General features: G+C 30.1%; 2 protein-coding genes across 5 annotated transcripts in view; one reads left to right on the forward strand and one right to left on the reverse strand.

Annotated features, from left to right (window-relative positions):
- Positions 1-15,118, reverse strand: part of LOC108685268 (aminopeptidase N) — a 23,692-nt gene extending 8,574 nt beyond the window's left edge. Inside the window, exons 1-14 of one of the 4 annotated variants that reach the window (XM_018189980.1) lie at positions 15,006-15,118; positions 14,222-14,322; positions 13,890-14,149; positions 13,426-13,623; positions 12,873-13,013; positions 12,423-12,758; positions 12,199-12,349; positions 11,847-11,973; positions 11,468-11,558; positions 11,006-11,189; positions 4,648-4,858; positions 3,816-4,093; positions 2,932-3,131; positions 248-424 (exon numbers count right to left, since the gene is read on the reverse strand). In XM_018189980.1, coding sequence (XP_018045469.1) covers positions 248-424; positions 2,932-3,131; positions 3,816-4,093; positions 4,648-4,858; positions 11,006-11,189; positions 11,468-11,558; positions 11,847-11,973; positions 12,199-12,349; positions 12,423-12,758; positions 12,873-13,013; positions 13,426-13,623; positions 13,890-14,149; positions 14,222-14,305 — 2,438 coding nt within the window. In that variant the 5' untranslated portion in view covers positions 14,306-14,322; positions 15,006-15,118. The other 3 variants (XM_018189978.1, XM_018189977.1, XM_018189979.1) reach the window with 3 other exon arrangements.
- Positions 15,119-16,281: 1,163 nt separating this feature from the next.
- The window catches only part of LOC108685273 (thyrotropin-releasing hormone-degrading ectoenzyme-like), a 16,973-nt gene continuing 11,024 nt past the window's right edge, over positions 16,282-22,230 (forward strand). Inside the window, exons 1-2 of the mRNA XM_018189987.1 lie at positions 16,282-16,456; positions 21,820-22,010. Of these exons, the coding sequence (XP_018045476.1) occupies positions 16,408-16,456; positions 21,820-22,010 (240 nt within the window). The 5' untranslated portion in view covers positions 16,282-16,407. The remainder of the gene's footprint in view (positions 16,457-21,819; positions 22,011-22,230) is intronic.

Raw genomic sequence — 22,230 nt, forward strand, 5'->3', positions numbered from 1 at the left:
ACATATGCAGATTAAAGAAATTAAACTTGTATCAATGAGGTTTAATTTTATTCAAACAGCACTCATTTCGAACTTTTAAATGATCTATATATTTTACTCAAATTGCGCAAATTGCTTTAAGCTTGTTAGGAACAAGCTGGAGAATAATCTTCAAGAATTTTGAGAAAATTATATTTAAATTTTTTTTGACTATATGTTATAAGAAATAGGATTTATTCAAAGCTGTAAATTTTGTAAATATGCTGACCTTTCGATCTTGTTTGCATCCTTCGGACAACCAGCGAGAGTCTTCAATAAGTAAGTGCGCTCGTTCTGCTTTCTAGCTAAGCTGGTCTTCGGGAAATTTATGACTCGCTGCAATCCAAACTCCCATTCCTCGTCAGTACCCCATTTGAATACAGGGCAAAGGAATTTGTTGGCGACTCTGCGAAATATAATTCTCACCAGTTCAATAATGTTTTGTTATTAAATGATGTTTTAATGTTTTGTTATAAAATGTATGCTTATTAATTTGATTAATTCGTAATTAATGACACTTGGATGTGAATTCGCATGTATAAAAAAATTGGTTTTGTTTAACATTCTATTTTGAATGAATAACATTTCGTTTTTCGAAAATTAAATATTATCAATCGATTGATTTATTAGAAAATTTTACATTTTCTAATCAAAAATATACATTTTACTTTAATTTAATTTTTAATTCTTAGAAGGTATTAAATACATCTAGTGCGAATTCGCGCCCAAGTGTTTTTTATGGATGTTCAAAAGGGACATGTCCCTTACGGATTAAAAATATTTCACTTAAGCTATGTTTAAACATTGAAACAATTAAATAAGTATATGTATATGCATAAAATAAGTTTCTTGAATATATTAAAGTGGTTATTTAGTAAAATGATGAAAATTTGGAGTGGTGACTCAAAATTACAAATATTTACATAATTTTGTGAAATATTAAAACTGTGTATAAGGTTTGTTTTCTGTTCCTGCACGAGGATTGTACTAGAACTAAACTGAATTGAACTAGTGCAATCCAGAACTGACGAGTGTAGGCAAGGAATAAAAAACGTTTTAGTGCAAGATAAAAATGGCGTTTCATATTGTTTACATGGAAGTATTAGATTCATGTGATGAAAATGAATGCAATTTCATTAAAAAAAATTTTTAATTAAAGATAATGATGACACAAAATGTTTTTAAATGTAGGTTTGCTATTATTTATATATATTTATCATTCATAAATTTTATTATTCATAAATTCTTGGATAATTATTTAGAAGACACTCCTCACCTTCAATTTTAATAAAATATGTATTTTATTATATTCATTTGTCGCATTTTTGCATCAAACAAAAGAATCTGGCAATAAAATGTCATGCCTAGGCCCGCAAACCGAGACATTAAGCGTTCAAATTGATGACTATTAAGATTAGGATAGCTCTGTCAGCTGTGAAATATCGCGATGAAAGCATGTATTGCGATCACATTTTCATGCTTTATGGCTACATATGCATAGATTTTTACTAACTTGCTTCTACAGTGATATATTAATGTTCGGTTCGCGGGACTAGGTATAACATGTACTGTCAGATTCTTTCATTTCATTAAAAAACGCATCGAATGAGCATAATTTCATTGAAATTGAAGGTGTTTTTTAAATAATTCTCGCATTATTTGTACAATTTTCTGTCTATTTTCTGTGGCTGAACTAGTGTATACTAGAGTATCAATCATGAAACTTTATTCCTAGGATGGAAAGTAAAAAGTGAAAATTTTAACCATAGAAGTTAATGGAGAAATTTTTCACTTTTCATCCTAGGAAAAAAGTTTCATGATTGATACCTACTGCTTGCATTGACTCCAGACCTAGTACAGTGCAACCAGTACAATGAACTTGTGCACTGTTTTGTTTTATTGGAACAAAAAACACCGTCGCCATTTTGGGAACAGAAAACATTTTAGTGTACACTTTTTGAAGTAGTGCAACCAGTGCAGGAACAAAAAACAAACCTGTTAATGAAATAGTATGGTACATATGATAGTAAATTAAGAGCTGCATCTTCGAATGAAAATGAAAAGAGATTATATTTATTTTTCGAGATTAAAATATGCAAGTTACACGTAAATATCTTTCCAGAATAGTTGATCTATTACTTTTTTGTGACTATTAAAATTGTAATTTTTTAAACTATTATAATCTTGTTTTTGAGAAAAGTTTATGGTAAGGTTCCCAGATAGCAACGTGTCTGTTTTGTTGCTGACATGTTGCTTGCTAAATATACATTGCTAAGTATGTATTGCTACCAGAATTGTAGCATCTGAGTCCTCATTTGTTGATAACTTGATGCCTTCACGATATAATGTTGAGTAGCAACTTGCCAGCAGCAATTTGCCGATAACTTTAAAATCGTCATCATCAAAATTCGTACTTCGATTGTCATCATGTTATGTCGTAATAATATACAACATCATACAATGCTGTCATATCCGATAACGCAAGATAACAATCAATGCTATCTTGTTGTTAAACTGCTGGCAATACATATATTATTGTTGTCTGGATGTTGCTACAATGTCGATATATTCGAAATCGAGAAATTCGAAATAAGACATGTACGACAAGTGTCATCATAAGCAATCATAGATTTGTGTGATTTTGCTGAGACACGTTTTACTATCTGAATTTATGTGCAGTTAGTCAAAGAGGTGTCTGCGAGTCTCTGTCACTAAGCTATATGTAAATTACATTTTCAATATTTTTTTTCTCTTATTTTATCGTTAACCTACCTATGTAGAATTTTGCACACGTCAATTTCGATACTTCAACTTCATTATATAAAAAATTTAGACATTTCTATGCATGTAATTCGATTTACTAAAGAATTATCTTAATAAATGGTTTGTTCTTATATGATTTCTGATACTGACGGATTTCCTTTGTCCGGCTCTTCGTCAGTCAACCATTTTTTGAATTGATTTCTGGCTTCCATAACGCAAGGTTCATATCCAGCACGGCAAAGGAAGTTCTGCATAAGACCACGCATGTGGATTTTCCAGGAAGGTTCATCAAGTTGAGGATTCTCTCCAAGTTCCAAGTAGAGAGGCTTCAATAAGCTTCGAATATACGCCTGAAATTAAATTTTATTTAATTGTTAATTAACATGCAATTTGATGATAAGAAATTAAAGAACAACCTAGCAAAACGTGTCTGATAGCAAAATCACACAAATCTGTAATTACTTATGATGTTGGCAACTTGCCATAGATTTGTCTTCAATGATTTCGAATATACTGACACTGTAGCAACATGTAGGCAACAATGTGTATATGTATTGTCAGCAGTTTAACAGCAAAAGCTGCATCAATGTTATCTTATGTTATCGGCAATATGAAAGCATTGCATGTTACATATTATTATAGCATGATAGCAGTAGTACGAATTTTGATGGCGATTTTAAAGTTGTCAAACTATTGGCAAGTTGCTACTCAATATTATCATATCATCAAGTTGCCAACAAAAGACTCAGTTGCTGCAATTCTGATAGCAACACATGCTTAGCAAGCAATATGCCAGCAACAAGATAGACACGTTGCTATGGGGATCTATCTATGTAAAATGTATTTTATATTGATTATAAGAGAAAAAATAGTTACAAATATTATTATAATTCAACTATAGTTTATAATTACAATTACAATTTCTATTTTAACGATAATATCGAATATTAGTTGCTACTCAATTTTGTCATTTATAATGTTAATATTGAATATTAATAATTTTAATGAATTGATCAAAAACAACATCTACTCACTTCAAATTTCAAATATACGTCCAAGCCCTCGATGCGCCGACCGATATGATTAATCATTGTGAATACTGGTTCCCAAACCACATGGCTCTTTTCTTCCTTGAGAAAGAGAGTCATGTTCATCGCAATGCCAAAGCACAGCTCGCCAGCGTATGCCAAGTTCCATGCATCGTGCAGAAGTTTTGCTCTGGTTAATGGAGGTATTTTCTCACGATCTGGCCCTTGCAGATATTGCGACAACATCCTCCAATTGCACGTATCGTAATTTACCGGGAACATCCCTGCGAAGTAATATTATTAATTTTTAAACAAAGTAAATATATAAAGTTGGATTATTCATGTTCTCTTCTTTGAAATGCTTTATCACTTAATAATATCCTCTATTCTTTTCTTTTTTTTTATATACAGAACTTTATAAATATTTTGTTAAAGATGTTAAAGTCATAATACATGTAAGAATCACTTAATTTTTGTATACGTGTAAATGCGATGAAAATTATAGAACAGAACGACTATTGTGTATAGTAGGAATAAAAAATTATAGTGTGAATATTAAGGATTAATTACTGAAAAGGAAAAATGAATTTGTATGCTTTCAGCACACATGATATCTATAATATCTTCATTCAGTTGATACAAATTTTTTCTAAACATTTGAAGATATCTAACATTTACAAGATATACATTAAAAAAATCAAATGTTGGAATAAAATTGTAAAATAATGTGTTAAAGAGAAATCAAACTATTTTAATTAAAATCATTAATATTGTAATTTGCTGTTAGGAAGAATTACAATGATTTTCTATTGAAAATATTGTTCGAATATCTACCTACCGATTTCTTCGGGATTCACAATAATGAAGTTATCTTTGTCGGTAATATCCGAGATAGTGTAATTTTTCGGTTCGTTTTCTTTTTTTAGCCATACAGTCGGTTTAGTGTTGTGAAAGTTCAATTTATTTTGTGCCTGCATCACGATGGGAATGTCCCACTGATAGGACACTTTTGCTGTAGATTGCGGTGGTATGTCTCTCAAATAGACTTTCTAAAAGCACAAATAAAGTATTACTTATTTAAGTGTTACTTAAGAATATACAATAAAATGTTCTTTTATTTTCTTTTCATTCTAGAAAAGATTTAAATTAAAACTTTCATATATTATTATTTTTTCATTTATCAATATTTATGTAAATAATTAGGTGTAAATAAAATGACAAAAACTTTAATAAATATGAATTTGAAAAAATAAGTATAGCAAAAATTTATAACTAGCCAATTTATAATCGTAAATCTAAAAGAGTATAAAACTTTTCTATTCGAAAGATTTTTAATGATCTTGAATCTAAATATCATTTAATGATCTTGAATCTAATCTATTCAAATGATTAAAAATCTGATATATATTTTTATGGAAGAAAACTTGTATATGAATTAAATGTAGAATTGAATCTTCTTCTAATCGGTATTTTCATATGCGTAATATATATCAGTAATACATTAAATATATTAGTGTATATTAGTGACTTGATTTTATTGAGAGTAGAGGCACAAATCAACATAAGAGTCATTCTGTTTTTGTTTCTTACTGATTATTGAACAAGGACAAGATGATTCTTATATCAATTTGTGTCTCTTGTTGGAAATATTTTTAAAATACTGCTGCAACATTGCTGAAGTAATATAAAAAGAAGTCTTCGCAAATCTCTGCAATATTGTATTGTAATATACAATGTTGAAATGTTGCAGTAATGTTGCTATAAGTTTTTGTGCTGTACGGGTGGGCCATTTTCAATATTGTTGTTAATTGTTGTTAAACGATAAATTTTTAAAAATTGAAATCTAAAAAATTAAAAAATTGAGTGTCGGAAGTGTACATATTAAATAAGTGTGCGAGGACGCCTCTCTGGAGATTCATAGGACACATTCAGAATTTCTGCGTTATATGTTACTTCTGCTGTTATATGCTACATAGTTATGTATAATATCCTAGCAATATTTTGAAAAAAATTGTATTATTGTGATACGTATCACTAATTACAATATCCAATTTTAAGCGCCTTTTATATTTCAAGTAATATAACAAGTATAATATAATATTGATTTTAGAGTATAATATTATAATTGAGATGTGAGGGTGGACATTTAGATATTTCAGTAACATCACACCTGATGTAATTTTGTCATCTCAAAATATCTCTGGGATATGTGCTCTCTAAATATGAATCAATAGATAATCACTAATATTAGTGCCAAATATGCCACTGGTAATCAGTGAATGAAATGTGACTTACAGAGAAATAAAAGCATCCCTAGACATTGGTATGACAAATCAAAATAATCTTACATGATTATCAGCGTTAGAAAACACAGTGTTTGTTGGATACTCCCGCGGAGATCCCAAAAAAGAGACGCGTTTTAAATGATGTAAAGAAATGAAAAAATATGATCATAGTCGGTCCAGAGTGTATAACATCGTAATAAGTAAATCATGGATTTATTGTTATGAAAGTAAGCGACAATCGAGTGTGTCGATGTTTTCAAAGGGACCATCTAACAAAAGTGAATCGCGAAGTGTTAGGAAGAAAATGATTACATCATTTTTTAGGAAAACCTATTTTTGTGTATATCGCGTTTGAAAATCATCGTACGATTAATGTTGAGTGGTACACAACAATTTGCTTGCCGATTGTATTTTGAAAAAATTCATCAAAATCGGCCATAATCGCGCATCATCTGTATCAAGACAATGTATCATCGCTCAATCATCAGAGAAGACAACTCAGTTTTCGGCCATTACCCGTGTACAATTAATGTGACTCATCCATCTTATAGTCTGATCTGGCACCTTGTGATTTCTTTCTGTTTCCATACATTAAGGATAAAATGCATAGTTTGAAATTTAATACATCAGGTTCGCGTATGTGAAATTGGCTCCGCATTTTTCGAATTTTATAATTTTTTAAATTGCATTGTTGTGCTATGTTTGTGCCGATTTATGCCGCAAATCTCAGCTTAATAACATGAAGCATTTTCAAAAAACAAAAAACTAGCTTTATTAATATATAGGAACAAAAAATTTCAAATTCCAGTAATTTGCGAATGAGATAATCGAATTCTGCGAAATAGATAAACAAATATATAAAATGAGACTCGAAAGAATCTATCAGTGAAAAATGTAAAAATACCCAGCAGAGCCTATAGTTGTTCGGATGCACAGAAAATTCTTTGTTTTTGTATGAATGTAACAAAATAAATAAAATATACGAGGAGATAGCATTTCATTGAAAGAAAAACAAACATTCCCAAAAGGGAATTTTTTAAAGGGTTATCACCCATTGTGTCAGATATTGTTATGCAAGATATTGAAATGAAAGCATTACAGAGACTTTCAATTTCATCGTCTTTTTATGTAAGATATGTTAATGACATTAGCATATGATGCGTCACACATTGATACACTGATGAACACCTTTAATTCATTCTATTCCAGATTAAAATTTATAACTGAAATAGATAGAGACAAGTTAGATTTTCTTGATGTTAGCTTAATTAAAAAAGAAAATTCTCTTATTCAGAATTGGTGCCACAAATGATCGTTATCTAAATTATTTTTCTAAACATCCTTTGTGCCAAAAAGTGGGAACAATCGTTGATTTAATTGATAGAGTTCTTTCTTTATCCCATCCTATTTACCATTAAGAGAATTTCGAATTAATAATTAAAATTCTTTTAAACAATGGATATCCACTGAAATTCATATTCTCTGAAATCAAAAATAGGTTGTCAAAAAAATTTAAACAATGGAATGACCAAGGTAATACACCTACGGACAACGGACAATAATGAAGATAAAATTAAAGTTTTTTACAATTTCCTTTACTACTTTTATTAGAAAAGATCAAAAAAATTTTTTAAAAAAGACTCTTTAATACATGTGGCATATAAAGGGATTAATAATCTTAGAGGGTCATAAAGACGTTCGTATCTCACACAAATGTTGTATATAAAATTGATTGTCGAGATTGTGAAGCATCATATGGGCCAAACAGATAAATGTTTGAAAACATAATGAACATATATGAACGCATAAATGAACATAGAACTCACAATTCAAATTGGAATACTACACAGCATTCCGTAATAACAGAACACAGAATTAATTATCAACATGATTTTGATTGGGAAAATATCAAGATTAGACGAGGAAAAGGAATTAATAAAAGATTGATTTCAGAAGTAATCTATATAAAACAACAGAAACAGAGTTTGAATTTACAGAATGATACGTATTCTTTAGACTCACTATACATGAATTTGTTTACGGAATTGTGACGTTGATTTTCCCTTTTTTGTTCTTATTTTTATTTTTATTTCAATCACATGATTTTATTATTTTGACTTTCATTGTATCTCTGACTGTCGACACCACAAGACCTTTATGTCGAGTCGTTGAGAAAACACTTACATATAAGTTGACATAATTAAAATTCAGACAAATGATTTTAATAATTCTCTAATTCTTCGTTTTCGTGTTTTTTTTTAAATAACTACACAGCAAATCTGATAATCTGTTGAACGTGATTCTACTTAATAACGTATTATACAGAGTGCGTCACTAAAATCCGGTCAAATCTCAATTTAAATTTTTCGCTATTGTGTCTCCGCTAAAAGTTGTTGTTGGCGTCTGAAAAAGGCTGATGCTTCTAGTAAACAGTCATATTCTCAAAATGGCCGCGATGTTGAAATCAAGTGCGGAGTATAATCGAAGAACCGCGATTATCGAAGGCTTTCGCATTGGGCGCTCAGCAATGGAAATAATTCGGTTCTTTGAAAACCTGAGATCAACCGTTTATGATATTGTGGCAAAATATATAGCTTTAGAACAGTCCAACGAAGGTTTTAATATGCCAGCGAGGAAGTTATTCGAAAGAACGCACCGCGAGGACCCCCGCAATTGTTGAAAAGGTTCAAGTGCTGATTTCGGATGACTCAGGGCAATTGTTATGAAAATTAGCATCGATTGTTGATGTAAGCGAGTCAGCAATGCGTCGAATTGCCGAAGAGGACCTTCGATGTACAAATCGTACACATTAAAGATACGACAGATGCTCTCTGAGGCTGCCAGAATGAGTTGCTCGTTTTGACTTCCATTCTGGCTTCCCAATAGCCCAGATTTAAATCTGGATTACTACGTATGAAGCGTAGTTGAAAGGGTCACAAACAAGTCTCGGCATCCCAATGTGAATCATTAAGGACCGCTATTAAGACAGCATTTGGACAGCGTTACATTACAGCGTGCGAGCGAACGCTTCAGACTGAGAATAGAGGCCGTCATTCAAGCTAATGGGAGATATATCGAATAATTGTGCTTTACAGGGATCCCCCAAGTGCTATGTAAAAAGATTTTTTGTAATATTTAATTTTTCAAAACATTAATTTTTTAAAAACATTATGTTTAAAGAAATTGTTCGATTTGTCCGAATTTTGATGACGCACCCTGACTTCGGTCTTTTACTTTACGCAAGTTTTTATTGTATAAGTTAATATTTTTCATTGGGCTATTCATTACATAGCTAATTTGGCATTTGGATGAAGAAGAAGAACTAAATTGTCGGGAATCATCAACTTGGAATTTGTATTATTTATGTAATTTCGATTTATATTGATAAGAACCCGAATTGAAGAGTCGAAACGTATATTTTATTCTTTTGTTTTGTTACATTCACACGAAAATAAAGAATTTTCTGCATCCGAACAGCTGATATAAACTCTGATGGGCTTTTTTACATTTTTCTGATGAATTCTGCGAAAAACTTCAAACTCGTGTAACCTGTGAACAATGTGAAATAATCGAATTCTGCGAGTTCTGCTACTCAAAATCAAATTTTTATCAACGCCATTAGTTAATCTCTATTCTTATACAAATGCTTCGTAGATTTTGAGTAATATAATTCAGTACAACTTGCAAAATTCAATTATCTCACACCGTTCGCAAGTTATACATATAAGTTTGGAGTTTTTCGTTCCTAAAAAATCCTAACGACTGATTCATAACTTTGATGATACCGCGAAATCTGTTGGTCTGAGAAAATTTTATCATAAGGAAAAGTTGTTGTACTGTCATAACACAATTCGGTATAACTAAAAAAAATCCAAAAATAAATTTTTTATTTACCCCCACACTTTTTTCAAAAATTTTTACCGAATCTTAAGCTGATCTCAACTTTTTATGCGCATGCTTCGTAGATTTTGAGTAGCACAATTCAGCACAACTCGCAGAATTCGATTATCTTACACCGTTCGCAAATTACTGGAATTTGAAGTTTTTCATTTCTATATATTAATATGGTTATTGTATTTTTTTTAGAAAATGTTTCATGTTATTGAGCTGTGGTTTGCGGCACAAATTAGCACAGCACAGCACAATTAAAAAAAATTACAAAATTTGAAAAGCCAACTTTACACATATGCCAGATGCGGTAATAGAAGCATTCGAAAATCTGATGTATAAGCCTCCAGAAAGATGGACAAAATACTTCGACAATTGGCTTTATCGAATGGAATGTATTCATTGTAATGGAGAGTATTTTGAGAAACAATAAAGCCAATTTCAGAAATTAATTATACGTTTGTACACGATTTTGCGGAAACTTTCGGAGTAATCTACGTAATACAATTTATTATGCAAATATTTCTTCATAACTGAATTTATCGATATTAATGTTTCTCTGTTTGTGGAAAATTGTATGTTTGTTCCGGATGTAACGATGCATTTTACAGTTAATTCAATTGATATCATGCAATGATATTTTATCTTGTTTAAAATAATATATATATATATATATATATAAATATTTTTTTCGAAATTATATCTTTATTCTTTTGCCTTTTAAATAATATTTTCACTTTATTTTTGAATTTCTTAAATAAATAATAAAGCATTTCTTTATCATTTTCAATAATAATTTCTTTATCATTTTCATTTATTAAAAACGTTTGACATAATAGAATCAGTATTATTGTCAATTCTCGTCAGTAAATATAATTTCCTCATTCATTCTTGACGAGAGGAATGCTTTAGCCGCGTCTAAATAACACGTGGTTATTTCTATTGCTTTATCTGTGCGAAAATCACATCTGTGCCTCCCGCATCGCGCGTCCTTGCAGGAAATAACGCTTTTGTTCAGCTTACCTGAGTGAGATTAATTTTTCCAGTTTCGTAATCGCGAATGACCGTGACCAACGGCACTCTGTCTCGATTAATCCACGAAGCAGCGATGCTGTTGATAGTCAGGCCTGGTGGTAGATTATTCGTCTCGTTCGCCACATCGTTCAGATAAGTAAAGATATCGTTGGCGAAGAAGGTTCTGCGATCTCTAAACACAAAAGGCACGATGTTTTGCGATATATAGAATCTGCGATCAATATTATTGAGAAAAATAGTTGGGAAGCAGTGCGTAACAAAAATAAATTGAAAAAAATTTCAATTGCTTTGGAAGAATTTTTAAATGCTTACACAAATTTACATTTAAAACTTAAAAGCTTCATTTACTTCTGTATTGCAGAAAAACGGAAGTTTGCTACGTAAAAACGTTTAATTGTTGGAGATTAGAATCTCTCTGCTTCCCAACTAATTGATGGAGGCAATTACTACTCTTTCGATTGTTGATAGAAGAAATTCCTCACGCTTCTTTGGAATAGGTCGCGCCCAAGAGTGTAATTAAGCATTCGGAAAACTAACTCGGCTATAAAATCCAAAAGGTGAGATAATTAATTTTTATTAATAAACTTACACTATATCGTTAAAAAATTACATACGCGTAATTATTTGTTGATGATTATTTTTTTATTTAAATTATGTACGCAATTAATATATACATATATAGTTATTTGTAATTATCTGCTTTTTCATACTATATATTTGATATTAAAATTTTTTCCTTGAATATCAGCTTTAATTGATTAATATAAATTATAATTCACATCGGCTTTTATAAAAATATTTAATTATTATTGTAATTCATTTTAATTACCTTTAGTCCATGTAGCTTCTTGTCTGATGCCAGCTACTCTTGAAAAAGGTGCTGTTTGCGCAAATTCGTAATACAGAGGATACAACATCGTCATCGGCCATTTTCCTTCCATCTCATTCGGATTAAGCTGTTGAAAGACAGAATTAATTTCTCAGGAATTAATATCATAATTTTTATTACAAAATAGAATTAATATAGAGTAATTAAAAATTACTATATATTACCAATACTATAATTACTATATAATACCAATTTTTGTTATTTGCTATATAATATTTCATAATAATTACAAAAGCGTTTGTACAATTGTAAAATATATCGCTACAATTAAAGAAAAAAATCGCAGGCTTACATCAATTGTCGCCATGGATGCTAAGAACGAATTAAGAGCTTTGTTAACCGGTGCATCGTTTCGACGATATGGTGTGACGGATTGGCCGATCCATTGATAGAGAAGTTCATTCGTAGTGGTCCAGATTAGAGAACTACTGAGTTCGCTTTCCCTGAAGAAAGTTATTTATTTTATATGTACTACTTCGCACAAATATAAGATTATCTTTATAAATATTTATATACTTGAAGAACATGAGACCCCAATTGTCGGAAGCTTTACAAGTGCTGTACATGGGAATCGCCATGAGGTCCAATTTCGGCAGACCAAGGGAGGTATTGAAATAATCTTGCAAATAGTTAATAATTTTCACAACTTTGTTAGGGACATTAAGCAATGACTCCATGAATTCTTTGCGACCCCAAATCTTCACCTGCAGTCTTTTTCTATTCATTTCATTAATTTCCTTCGTGGGTTCGATGTTCTGCAGATCGGATATTACGAGAGCAAATTGATTCGTCGACATTCGAGGTGTCTCTGCAAACTCTTCTTCAATCTTGTCGGACGACTCACGCGCAAAGCTTAAAAAAAGAGAAGATGTGAAAGTAATATTAGTTATCAGTAAACTTGCAAACTTTAGGCTAATGGAGCCTAATAATACTCTAGAATTGAAAGGTTCAATATTAACATCTTACATTGTAGGCGTGTTTGTACGTGCCGTTAAGCCCTTAGGATAAAGTATACTCAGCTTGAAAGTCGCTTTATAAGGTGGTTCGTCCATGCAGGGGAACATTTTCTGTGCGTTATCTAATTGTAAATAAGTAGCGATGAAAGGGCTGAAAAATAAGAAGGAAGTGTGAATGTGAATTATAATCACTATTCTCACAGCGTTTTTTAATCCATTAATTAATAGTCGCTGTTTTCCTCGCGTTTTTTAATTCATTAATTACAAAAAATTTTTCTATCCTGTAAAACAAATTATTTCAATAATATTGCGACAATATTGCAATGTTTCAGCAATATTGCAATATTATTGGAAATGTTGCAGCAACGTTGCTACAAGCTTTATAGAAAGATTTTTTAAATTTCTTTATATCATACAAACATTTAAAAAATTTTATAAATTATATAAATTAATAAATTATATAAATTAATGGTATTCTGCAAAAAGTTCAAACAAACATTTGATGACTTATATAATTTTTAAATTTTGCTTTGAAAAGTAACAAAAATCGTTGTTGTATTTACTGTTTTCGACCTTCGGAATCCATATATGCACTTTTGTAAAGGCCAGTAGTCTCATTAGTCGTAAGATTTCCAAAATATGTGATATCGACTTCGCAGGCACTTCCATTCTTTAACATTTGTTCCAGATAAATGATGTACCAGGATTTCCTATTTTGCCGTTCGGTTCGTGCGATATTGAAGTATAATTCGTCTCCTATTCTGTTACAAAGATGACAGAAAATGAGGTTCTATTATGATTTTAAAACTCATTATAACGAAAACAAACTATTGACAAAATAAAAAACGATATTCTACTACTTATCATTATAATATGAATACAATAATTATTACTAGAGTTCAAGTTATAAGAATTACTGTTATAAAAATGCATTCACTTTGCACAAAAATTAAATTACTAGATAGCGTTTTATATCTAAACTATGAAATTCTTGTTATTTAATTATGCTTATGTTTTATTTGCTTACGGTTCATCAGCTGGTAATTTAAGCAGTCTGACAGCGACTACTGAAATCTCAAGATTTGGATGGACGTTCAGTGTTATTCTATCACTAGTGTCGGACCAAGTAAGATTGATTTTAACACGGCCATTAAACTGGTTGCTCTCGATGAAAGGTATTTTGATATCCACGAGATAACTGATCGGTATAACTTCACTTGGTAATCTATATTGACGCATTTTCGTGTAGTAGACATCGTTCAGATCGATACTGCGCTTCCATCGGCCCTGTCATCAAACGAGCAATTTTTTATTTCGATAGTTGGATCACACTAGTTCTTTAATTCATTGACACTATACTTTGACATCACTAATGCTTCGAGGAAGACCAGATGTTATCATCAACAATAGAACGAGTTCTAACAGCAATGTTGCCCACATCATGATGGTACAGAATGAACCTAAATTATAGTTGGTGTTTAATACAGATTTATTTAAATATTCACTTGCATATGACAAAAACTTGTACGTTGAAGTTAATCCGATATCAGTTTGGAGTTTTGTGAATAATTCAGTGCTACAGTAGCAGTCGAAAGATCTCATACCACGAGATCTTATCCTGATAAAATTAATATATTAAACTGAGAAGAATAATACATTGTTAGATTAAACATTTTAAATTCTAAAAATTTGGATTATCGCTAAATTGATATAATTAAAATAAATCGATGATAAAATAGAGCAATATGATGCTTCAATTGAAGCGTTTAATTTTAGCATAATAACAACTTAATAAATTTTTTTTTAAATTTGAAGAAATTAAATTTAAACTTGAACAAACTAAATTTTAAAAACTGTAAAGAAGATTAATTTATCCTCGCAGATCGTAAGACTCTTAATAAACTCTTAATAAAATTTTGTATTGCTTCCACGAGTGGAGTATCTAAGACTTCGTAGAAGGAATTTATTTCGCGTTGTAAATGTAGAAAATCGCGACTTAATCGATTTCTGATAACGCTTACAGCGTTATCCTCGCGACAGGCGTGCACGTCTGAGGGACGCAGAGGATGATCTGTCAGCGAAGCGCGATCGCGATTTATGAAGAACCGACTTGGATATTATCCATATTACCACACCGTCGCACCGGTTGACCTTGATACTCCTTAAAGAAGAAGCAACTTCCTCTGGGAGTAGTCTGAGAGAATCTCTGGAACGACTGTGTGATAGCGTAGCCGCGTGCAAACTGTCGCTCGAACGGTTCCTCGTTGGCCTGGTCGCCAAAAAGCGAAGGAAATGCGCGGAAAAACACACCGGTGCCAGTCTCGCATGACGTATCACCCCGGGAATCGGATTCAGGTCCACTTAGGGCAATCGGTGGATCGTCCATCCATTATCTAATCTGGCGATCGCGACCGTCGTCGCTGAAGGGGAACCTAATCGCGGCGGAGTCAATTCGAACGAAGAGACAACGACGTCAACGGTCAATCTATGGCCGACAGTGTTGGCCATCAAATTGGGAACAAAGTGCGTCTCGGGCATTGCTTGTTGCAAGGACTTTCGCGTCATTGTATTCCCCTTTAAACACTCGATGCCAGTGTACTTGTCTATATCTGTATTACGTTGCTATTACCAATGACACATTATGACATGTGCCGCTGATCTGCCGGCTCCTGGTACCGATCCCGAACCAAGCCCAATGTGCACTTGGACCACGACACCATATCGCCTTAATTGGACTTGATAGAGTGTTTTGTTCGCGAGTTCTCCTGCAAGATTCTCGCGCAATAACTGGGTCAGTTCTAAGTTGCAATCGAGAATGTGATAGTTACAAATTCGATTTGTTACGTGTATAGTATCTTACACAGAGTATACCGACATTTTTTGCCAAGCGCTCTTGTTTAGATAGAGCGGACTTTATGAGAATCGCTATTGTAAAAGATAATAATAAAAAAGATTTAAAAATAGCATTATTTAATAATATTTTAATGATAATTATAATTAAGTTTTCTTTTTATAATGAAAACATTTATCACAACACTAATAAAATTATACCTTATAACATTACTAGTTTTCTTTTGTTCAGCCTTTTGTTTAATCCTTTTTTTAAATCATTGTCATGATTTCGTGAAGATAAAGGAAAAAGAACTTACTTCATTCTTTGGATGCTGCGTTATCATGCCGGATTTCATTTCACATGTCGTGATAAAAAGGAAGGTAAAACGCGCGGTAAAATTTCGATAGCGGCTCTAATCGCAAATTATAGCAGAAGCGCATAAGGATAAGGAGCGGAACGAAGATTGAGACCGACACAGAGAGCTGACGAACGAAGAGCACAAGTGGGGGCACCCGCGAGTGTTTCTTGGTCAACATTCACACACGGCATCGCAAGGTAGAATAGCTAATTGCAGTTGTACCTGCGTCACCTATGTGCTGCCGCGCTCGCGAATTCGTTTCCGCGTTGGGTGCGCAATCGTTCTCCAAAGCCGCCTTTTCATGCACTTTCATTTTTCTTAGAGAATATCTTTGCATTTTTATTTTAAATTACAATGCGACGAGGGTCCGTCAGCAGTTGGCAGTCCTATGGACAGCGAAATTGTAAGTGATAACAGCTGTTTTTGCTTTTGCCGTTACTTTACCGTGACTTTAAACGTTACGTTGTGATTACACTTAAAATATAAACTTTTTCCATTAAAAAAATGTTTAATAGTATTGTTTTTTAGTTAAATCTAAAAACTTATTATATCTAATTAGAAATCTATTTTATCTAAATTATTACAATAAAATATGAAAATAAAAAAATATTGCATTATGCATATTAGTTATAAACTGGCAATGATATTATACAGACACATTTTGATTAAAATGAAAAACAAACTGTGGAATTGTTATAATATATACATTGAATATTATTTTTAGAAAAAAATGCCTTTAAGAATTACTTTTATTCAAAATAAAAATTTTTTTTTTTATTAACGTTGATTATCAAGAAGTTATATATGATTTGTTTATAGTTATTGCTGCGATTATTATTTTATATATTACTGACAATTATATTTGTTATTTATATCATATATTGTAATATTAATTACATTCATTAATTAGATATTATTTATATGCACCGTACATGCATATTTTAGACATTCGAGAAACAATTTCTTTTTTGTTTTAACAAATCTATCTTTACTCCATATTTTCATTCGATTTCGAAAACAACATTCAAATTAATTAATTATATTTGGATTTTCTTTTATCGTTAAATATATGAAATGTTTAACTTATATCGATATGAATATGATCATAAACTTCGAATCACTGCAACTATAATAATTGATTGTTATACTTTTTATGATAGTTATAATGCGAGATTTTGAATGTAGAGGAAAGGCTCCTATTATGAGATACCGAATTCATTTTAGATAGATGCTAGAAGTCTATAGGCAGAATTTAAAAAAATAATAGATCATTTTGAAGGGAATTTAATAAGCTTTAAAATAATGTTACATAAAATTTAATTCAAATTCCATTTTTTTGAAAATTAAAGAAAAAATGAGCAAATCACAAAATCACAAAAAATTGTGTTCCTAATGTGAGATGTTCCGAGAAATCAATAATAAAACACAAAATATATCAGTAAAATTGCAAAAAAACTTTATTTAATGTTTCTAAAATACAAACAAACAGCCAGTGTGCGCGAAAAATGAGCATGCAATAGATTATACTTAGAACTCGTTTTCAGGTAATTGAAATCAAGTATATCGCAGATATAGGCGCAGATATATTCGACATTCATCGGTTGTTGTTTTTTTTATATAATATTGTACAATAACATTTATATTTTAGCAACGATTTTCACTCATAGGTCTTCAACATAGGAACATGGATTATTTCATATTAGGAATGGATATTTCATATTACGATTTCCTCGCCTTATGATTTTACAATCATCAAATCTAACTTCTGTAATTAAACAATTCAACATATCCCGTATTTTTATATTAGTACGATCTTATTCTATTACTACATGAAGAATTTATTACCAAATATTTATTTATTAAATAATAAACAAGGTTTAAATGCTCAATGAAAATATCCAAATTCTAAAATCTTGTTTTATGATGATTACAGGTATGATAATGAATTTTCTACTAAATAGTTTTCAATCCAAGATTAATAAATTCATGGTGGAACTAATAGATAGATGTTTATTAGTTTAGCAGAAACGCCGCTATCTCATATTAGGCGCCTATTTTATAATAGGAGATTTTTTTCTACATTGAAAAAAAAGATTTATTAACATTCGTATAATTTTAAAGCAGTAAAATTTGTAAAATTTGATATCAGTTGAGAAAAAATCAAGTAACATTTGCATATTTTTGTATTTATATACAAAGATACTATTTCTACGTAGAATTAAATTTTATATTTTAGTTTACATGAAAATATTATATTACAATGTTAAATTAACAAAATAAGTTCTTGCAAGTTTTGCGTTATAAAAAGAAGATTGAAAATCACATACTAAAAAAGAATGGTATTATATCATACAGTATTTTTAATTTTGAAAATAACTTTGTTGATTCAACAATAATATTAATGAAACAAATTACATTTTTTTGTTTTGGGCAAAAAGCAGGAGCATGACGTATTTGTTTTATTAATGATTGTGAGTTAACAAAATTATTTTCAATTAAAATTCTGTTGATATAATATGATTTTTTTCAGTGTATAGGTTTTTTCTGTTTAATGCGAAACTTGCAAAATTTTATTTAGTTAATTTAGTATTTATTTCTTTAATAACTTTTGCAATTTTTTATTTTAATCATGATTATAATTTTAATTTGATAATAAAGTAGTAATAATCTCACAACTTGGTAAAAAATGTTTCATGCATGAATATGTATAAATATGTAAAATAAATATACATAAACACGCATAAATATTCATAAACATGTATAATTGTAAAATTACTTTTTAGTGTAATAGAAATAATAATAATGTGAAAACATTAAAAATAAAATTACAGGGATAATTTTCGCATTGTTTATTTTAGAAAAAAACAAGTTTAGAAAATGTAAAAAAATTGCTTGTACATAATTATGCGTAATTTTATATATAATTACATATAAGTAATTCTTTTACATTTTTTTCAACTTGATTTTTTTCTAAAACAAATAGTGGGAAAATTATCTTTTTAATTATTTTTGATGTCTTCACGTTACTATTATTATTTCTTACTAAAAAATAATTTTACAAAAGAAAGAAGGAATGTGAACATGTATAGACATATTTCATATATAATTATGTATGCTTATGAATATTTATGTGTGTTATGTATGTTTATATATATTTATACATATTCATGCATTACACATTTTTGTGTAATCTCCTCAATCCGAGAATCTCTTTCTCTCTCTCTCTCTCTCTCTCTCTCTCTCTCTCTCTCTCTCTCTCTCTCTCTCTTTGAAAATCGAATTTATATTTTGTATTGCCAGTACATGTATAATAATATATTATTTTTAACTAACTCTGTCAGTTAAACATTAAACAATTCTATAACAGAACTATTATTAAATAGCTTAATCTATCAATTATCTATATTCAGACAAGCTTAGAAATATTCCATTATTGATAAATTATACAAATTCAACAAAACTATTTCTTGTGCGTAGAATTAATACGATTTTTTTAAATATGCATGTGTACAGAGGTCGAAGCAGTGTCACACCAATTTCAAATATTTTGAAATAATTTTCCTACACTCTTAATTATGTTATTATTGATGCTATCTCCATGCGTTTGTTACATTGGCGTTGCCAACTTAGAGATTACCTTGAATGTTTATTCTCGTGATATCTTCTTTACTAAAATATTAATATCATTGAGCAAATATTTTTCCTTAATTGTTGCAATAAAGGAATCACTTCAATTACATTGAAGATTAAGTTGTAATGTAATATTTTTATATAAACTAAAATATCGTAATATTTAATTTTATATAAAAGGAGTATAAATATAAAAATATTTTTAAAAAATGCTCGAGCCTTTCTCGTTCAAACTTTACAAATTTTATTACTTATTTTAAAATTATATTAGTTATTGTATTGACAAATAATTAAAGAAATTTTATTCAAATATTTAGCGTCGGACATAGTTTAGAATCTATTGAAAATTTAAATAAAGAGTTTACTTCAAACTTCTCTTCTTATATTATTTTTTTTATCTTGGATACAGCACTAAGATATTGATGTTTGTTTATGAGACAGTCACATTCAGATGGTTGGAGAGGAGGAGGCGGGTAACGAGAAATGTAATTTAATCATAGATTTCATCATAGAGAACATGCTATGACATAATAATAAAAAACAAATAAATAACAAGAATATTGTTTGAACAAGAATAAGTATTAATTAATTGTAATAGATTTGTAGATCTGTAGTTATTGATTCCAATATCGAGGAGAACTTAATATTGCATTTTTTCGATGTGTTTTTTTATTATCCAATCTCTTAGATACTTAACAAAGTGTATAATGCGTTTCATTGAAAACTTTTAATTAAGATAATATCTCAAATTTTAATCGTAAGTACAAATAATATTTATTTCTTTTCAATAACGGTGCGGATTTATTTGATTCACTGATGTGCATTATAACATTAACATTTGAAGAAATATAACAAATTTTAATTGCGTTCTTACATTCATTATCAGTGCGATAGTAACAAATAACAATAACAAATAATGTTGAAAATATTTTGTTATAAATATTCCTCGTTAGAAATTATGTCGTTGAAATCAATGTAGACTGTCGCCGCTAATGCCGTGCGAACGGCACCGATACGAACGTTATCGGCGTGACGACGATTATACGAATGCTGGAACTGATACGTAGTCAGCACGAAGTGTACAAGCAGGACCTTGAAATCACGTCTCCTGCCGCGTTCACGAGCCTATCGCGGATTCCTGCATCACGGGGAACCAATTTTGATGACATCATCCGCATATATTCCGCGTTTCTAACGTTGCACTACTAACGCGAAATTCGTTGCAATGTCATGTGCTTACAGATATTACGGGTTTTTTTTTAATTGATACGGAAAATCGGCATGCGACTCGCTTCGACTCGACAATTATTTACAAGTCTGTCTATAATTTTCGCGATTATTTTAATTGCTCTAATATTCTATGATTTATTCGATTGATCGTAAACTATCGAAAATTACTGGTCTCGATTATGACAGCGCTAATTGTCAGATTTCTAAGAAAATACATGTCTAATTGAAAGATGTGTATGATTGAAGAAAATATCATCTTTGAAAAAAGGAAATTTTTTCGTTTTTTCACAATTAAAGATTAATTTTAAGAATTTTTATATCTATAAATATTTTCAACTTTTTTAATTCTTCTGTTTACATTATTTATCTATCTTATTTCTGTCAATTCTCTCTCTCTCTTTCTCGCTCTCTCTCTCTCTTTCTCTCTGTAATTGAAACATTTTCTAGTAAATACAATATAATCATAAGAAATTATAATTTTTCTACATACAATATTTAAACCGATTAGTCATTGAATTTTTAAATATTTAGAAAATAATTTTTAAAGATTAAGTATGTTAAAATAACTCATAAAAAAATTTCTAAACATAGTTTATTTATTTCTTAAACATATTAAAGAAACATGCGGACATTTCGGTTTTAAAGGATTTCTCTCAAACTTTTTAATTTATCTAATTTAAAGAAAAAAATTATATAATTAAAAATTAAATAATATTATTTATTTAGAAAAATAATATTAACTGTAACATTTACAATGTATCAAATGGTTACATGATTGACACAATTGACGACCAATTGGAAAATTACATTGGGAAATTACAGCCTATTAAGAAGAAATAATAGGCACCAATATTTAGTGAGGAAATAAATGTGCGCATCTTTTTATCGCACGTTTAATATTTTCAGCTGACTGCATGATGCAGACATATGAGGGCAATACTGCATTGCCTCCTCCTTGCGAGGAAATTATTCATCAACGAAAGGGTGGCTGGTTTTTAACGTACAAAAAGATTCTTTCTTTCGTTGTCCTAATCGTGATCGTTGTAATTATCGCCGGTATAATTGGATGGAACCTTGGCACAATACCTAAAATGAGAGTAAGTGATTTATCGTAACATTATAATTATTTGTCATTACTGGTTTATCATCATTGAACTGGTAATTGAGGTTTTATTGTATAATAATAATAATTTTAAATTTTATCTATTATTTTTGATGAGAAAAAAATTAAAATTATAAAATAAAAAATTTATAGATCCATTTTTTATATTTATTGATTAAGATCACCATATTTTATTCAAGATTATTTATATTAAA

This window comes from Atta colombica, unplaced genomic scaffold (genome assembly GCF_001594045.1).
Source record: "Atta colombica isolate Treedump-2 unplaced genomic scaffold, Acol1.0 scaffold15, whole genome shotgun sequence".
Lineage (NCBI taxonomy): Eukaryota > Metazoa > Arthropoda > Insecta > Hymenoptera > Formicidae > Atta > Atta colombica.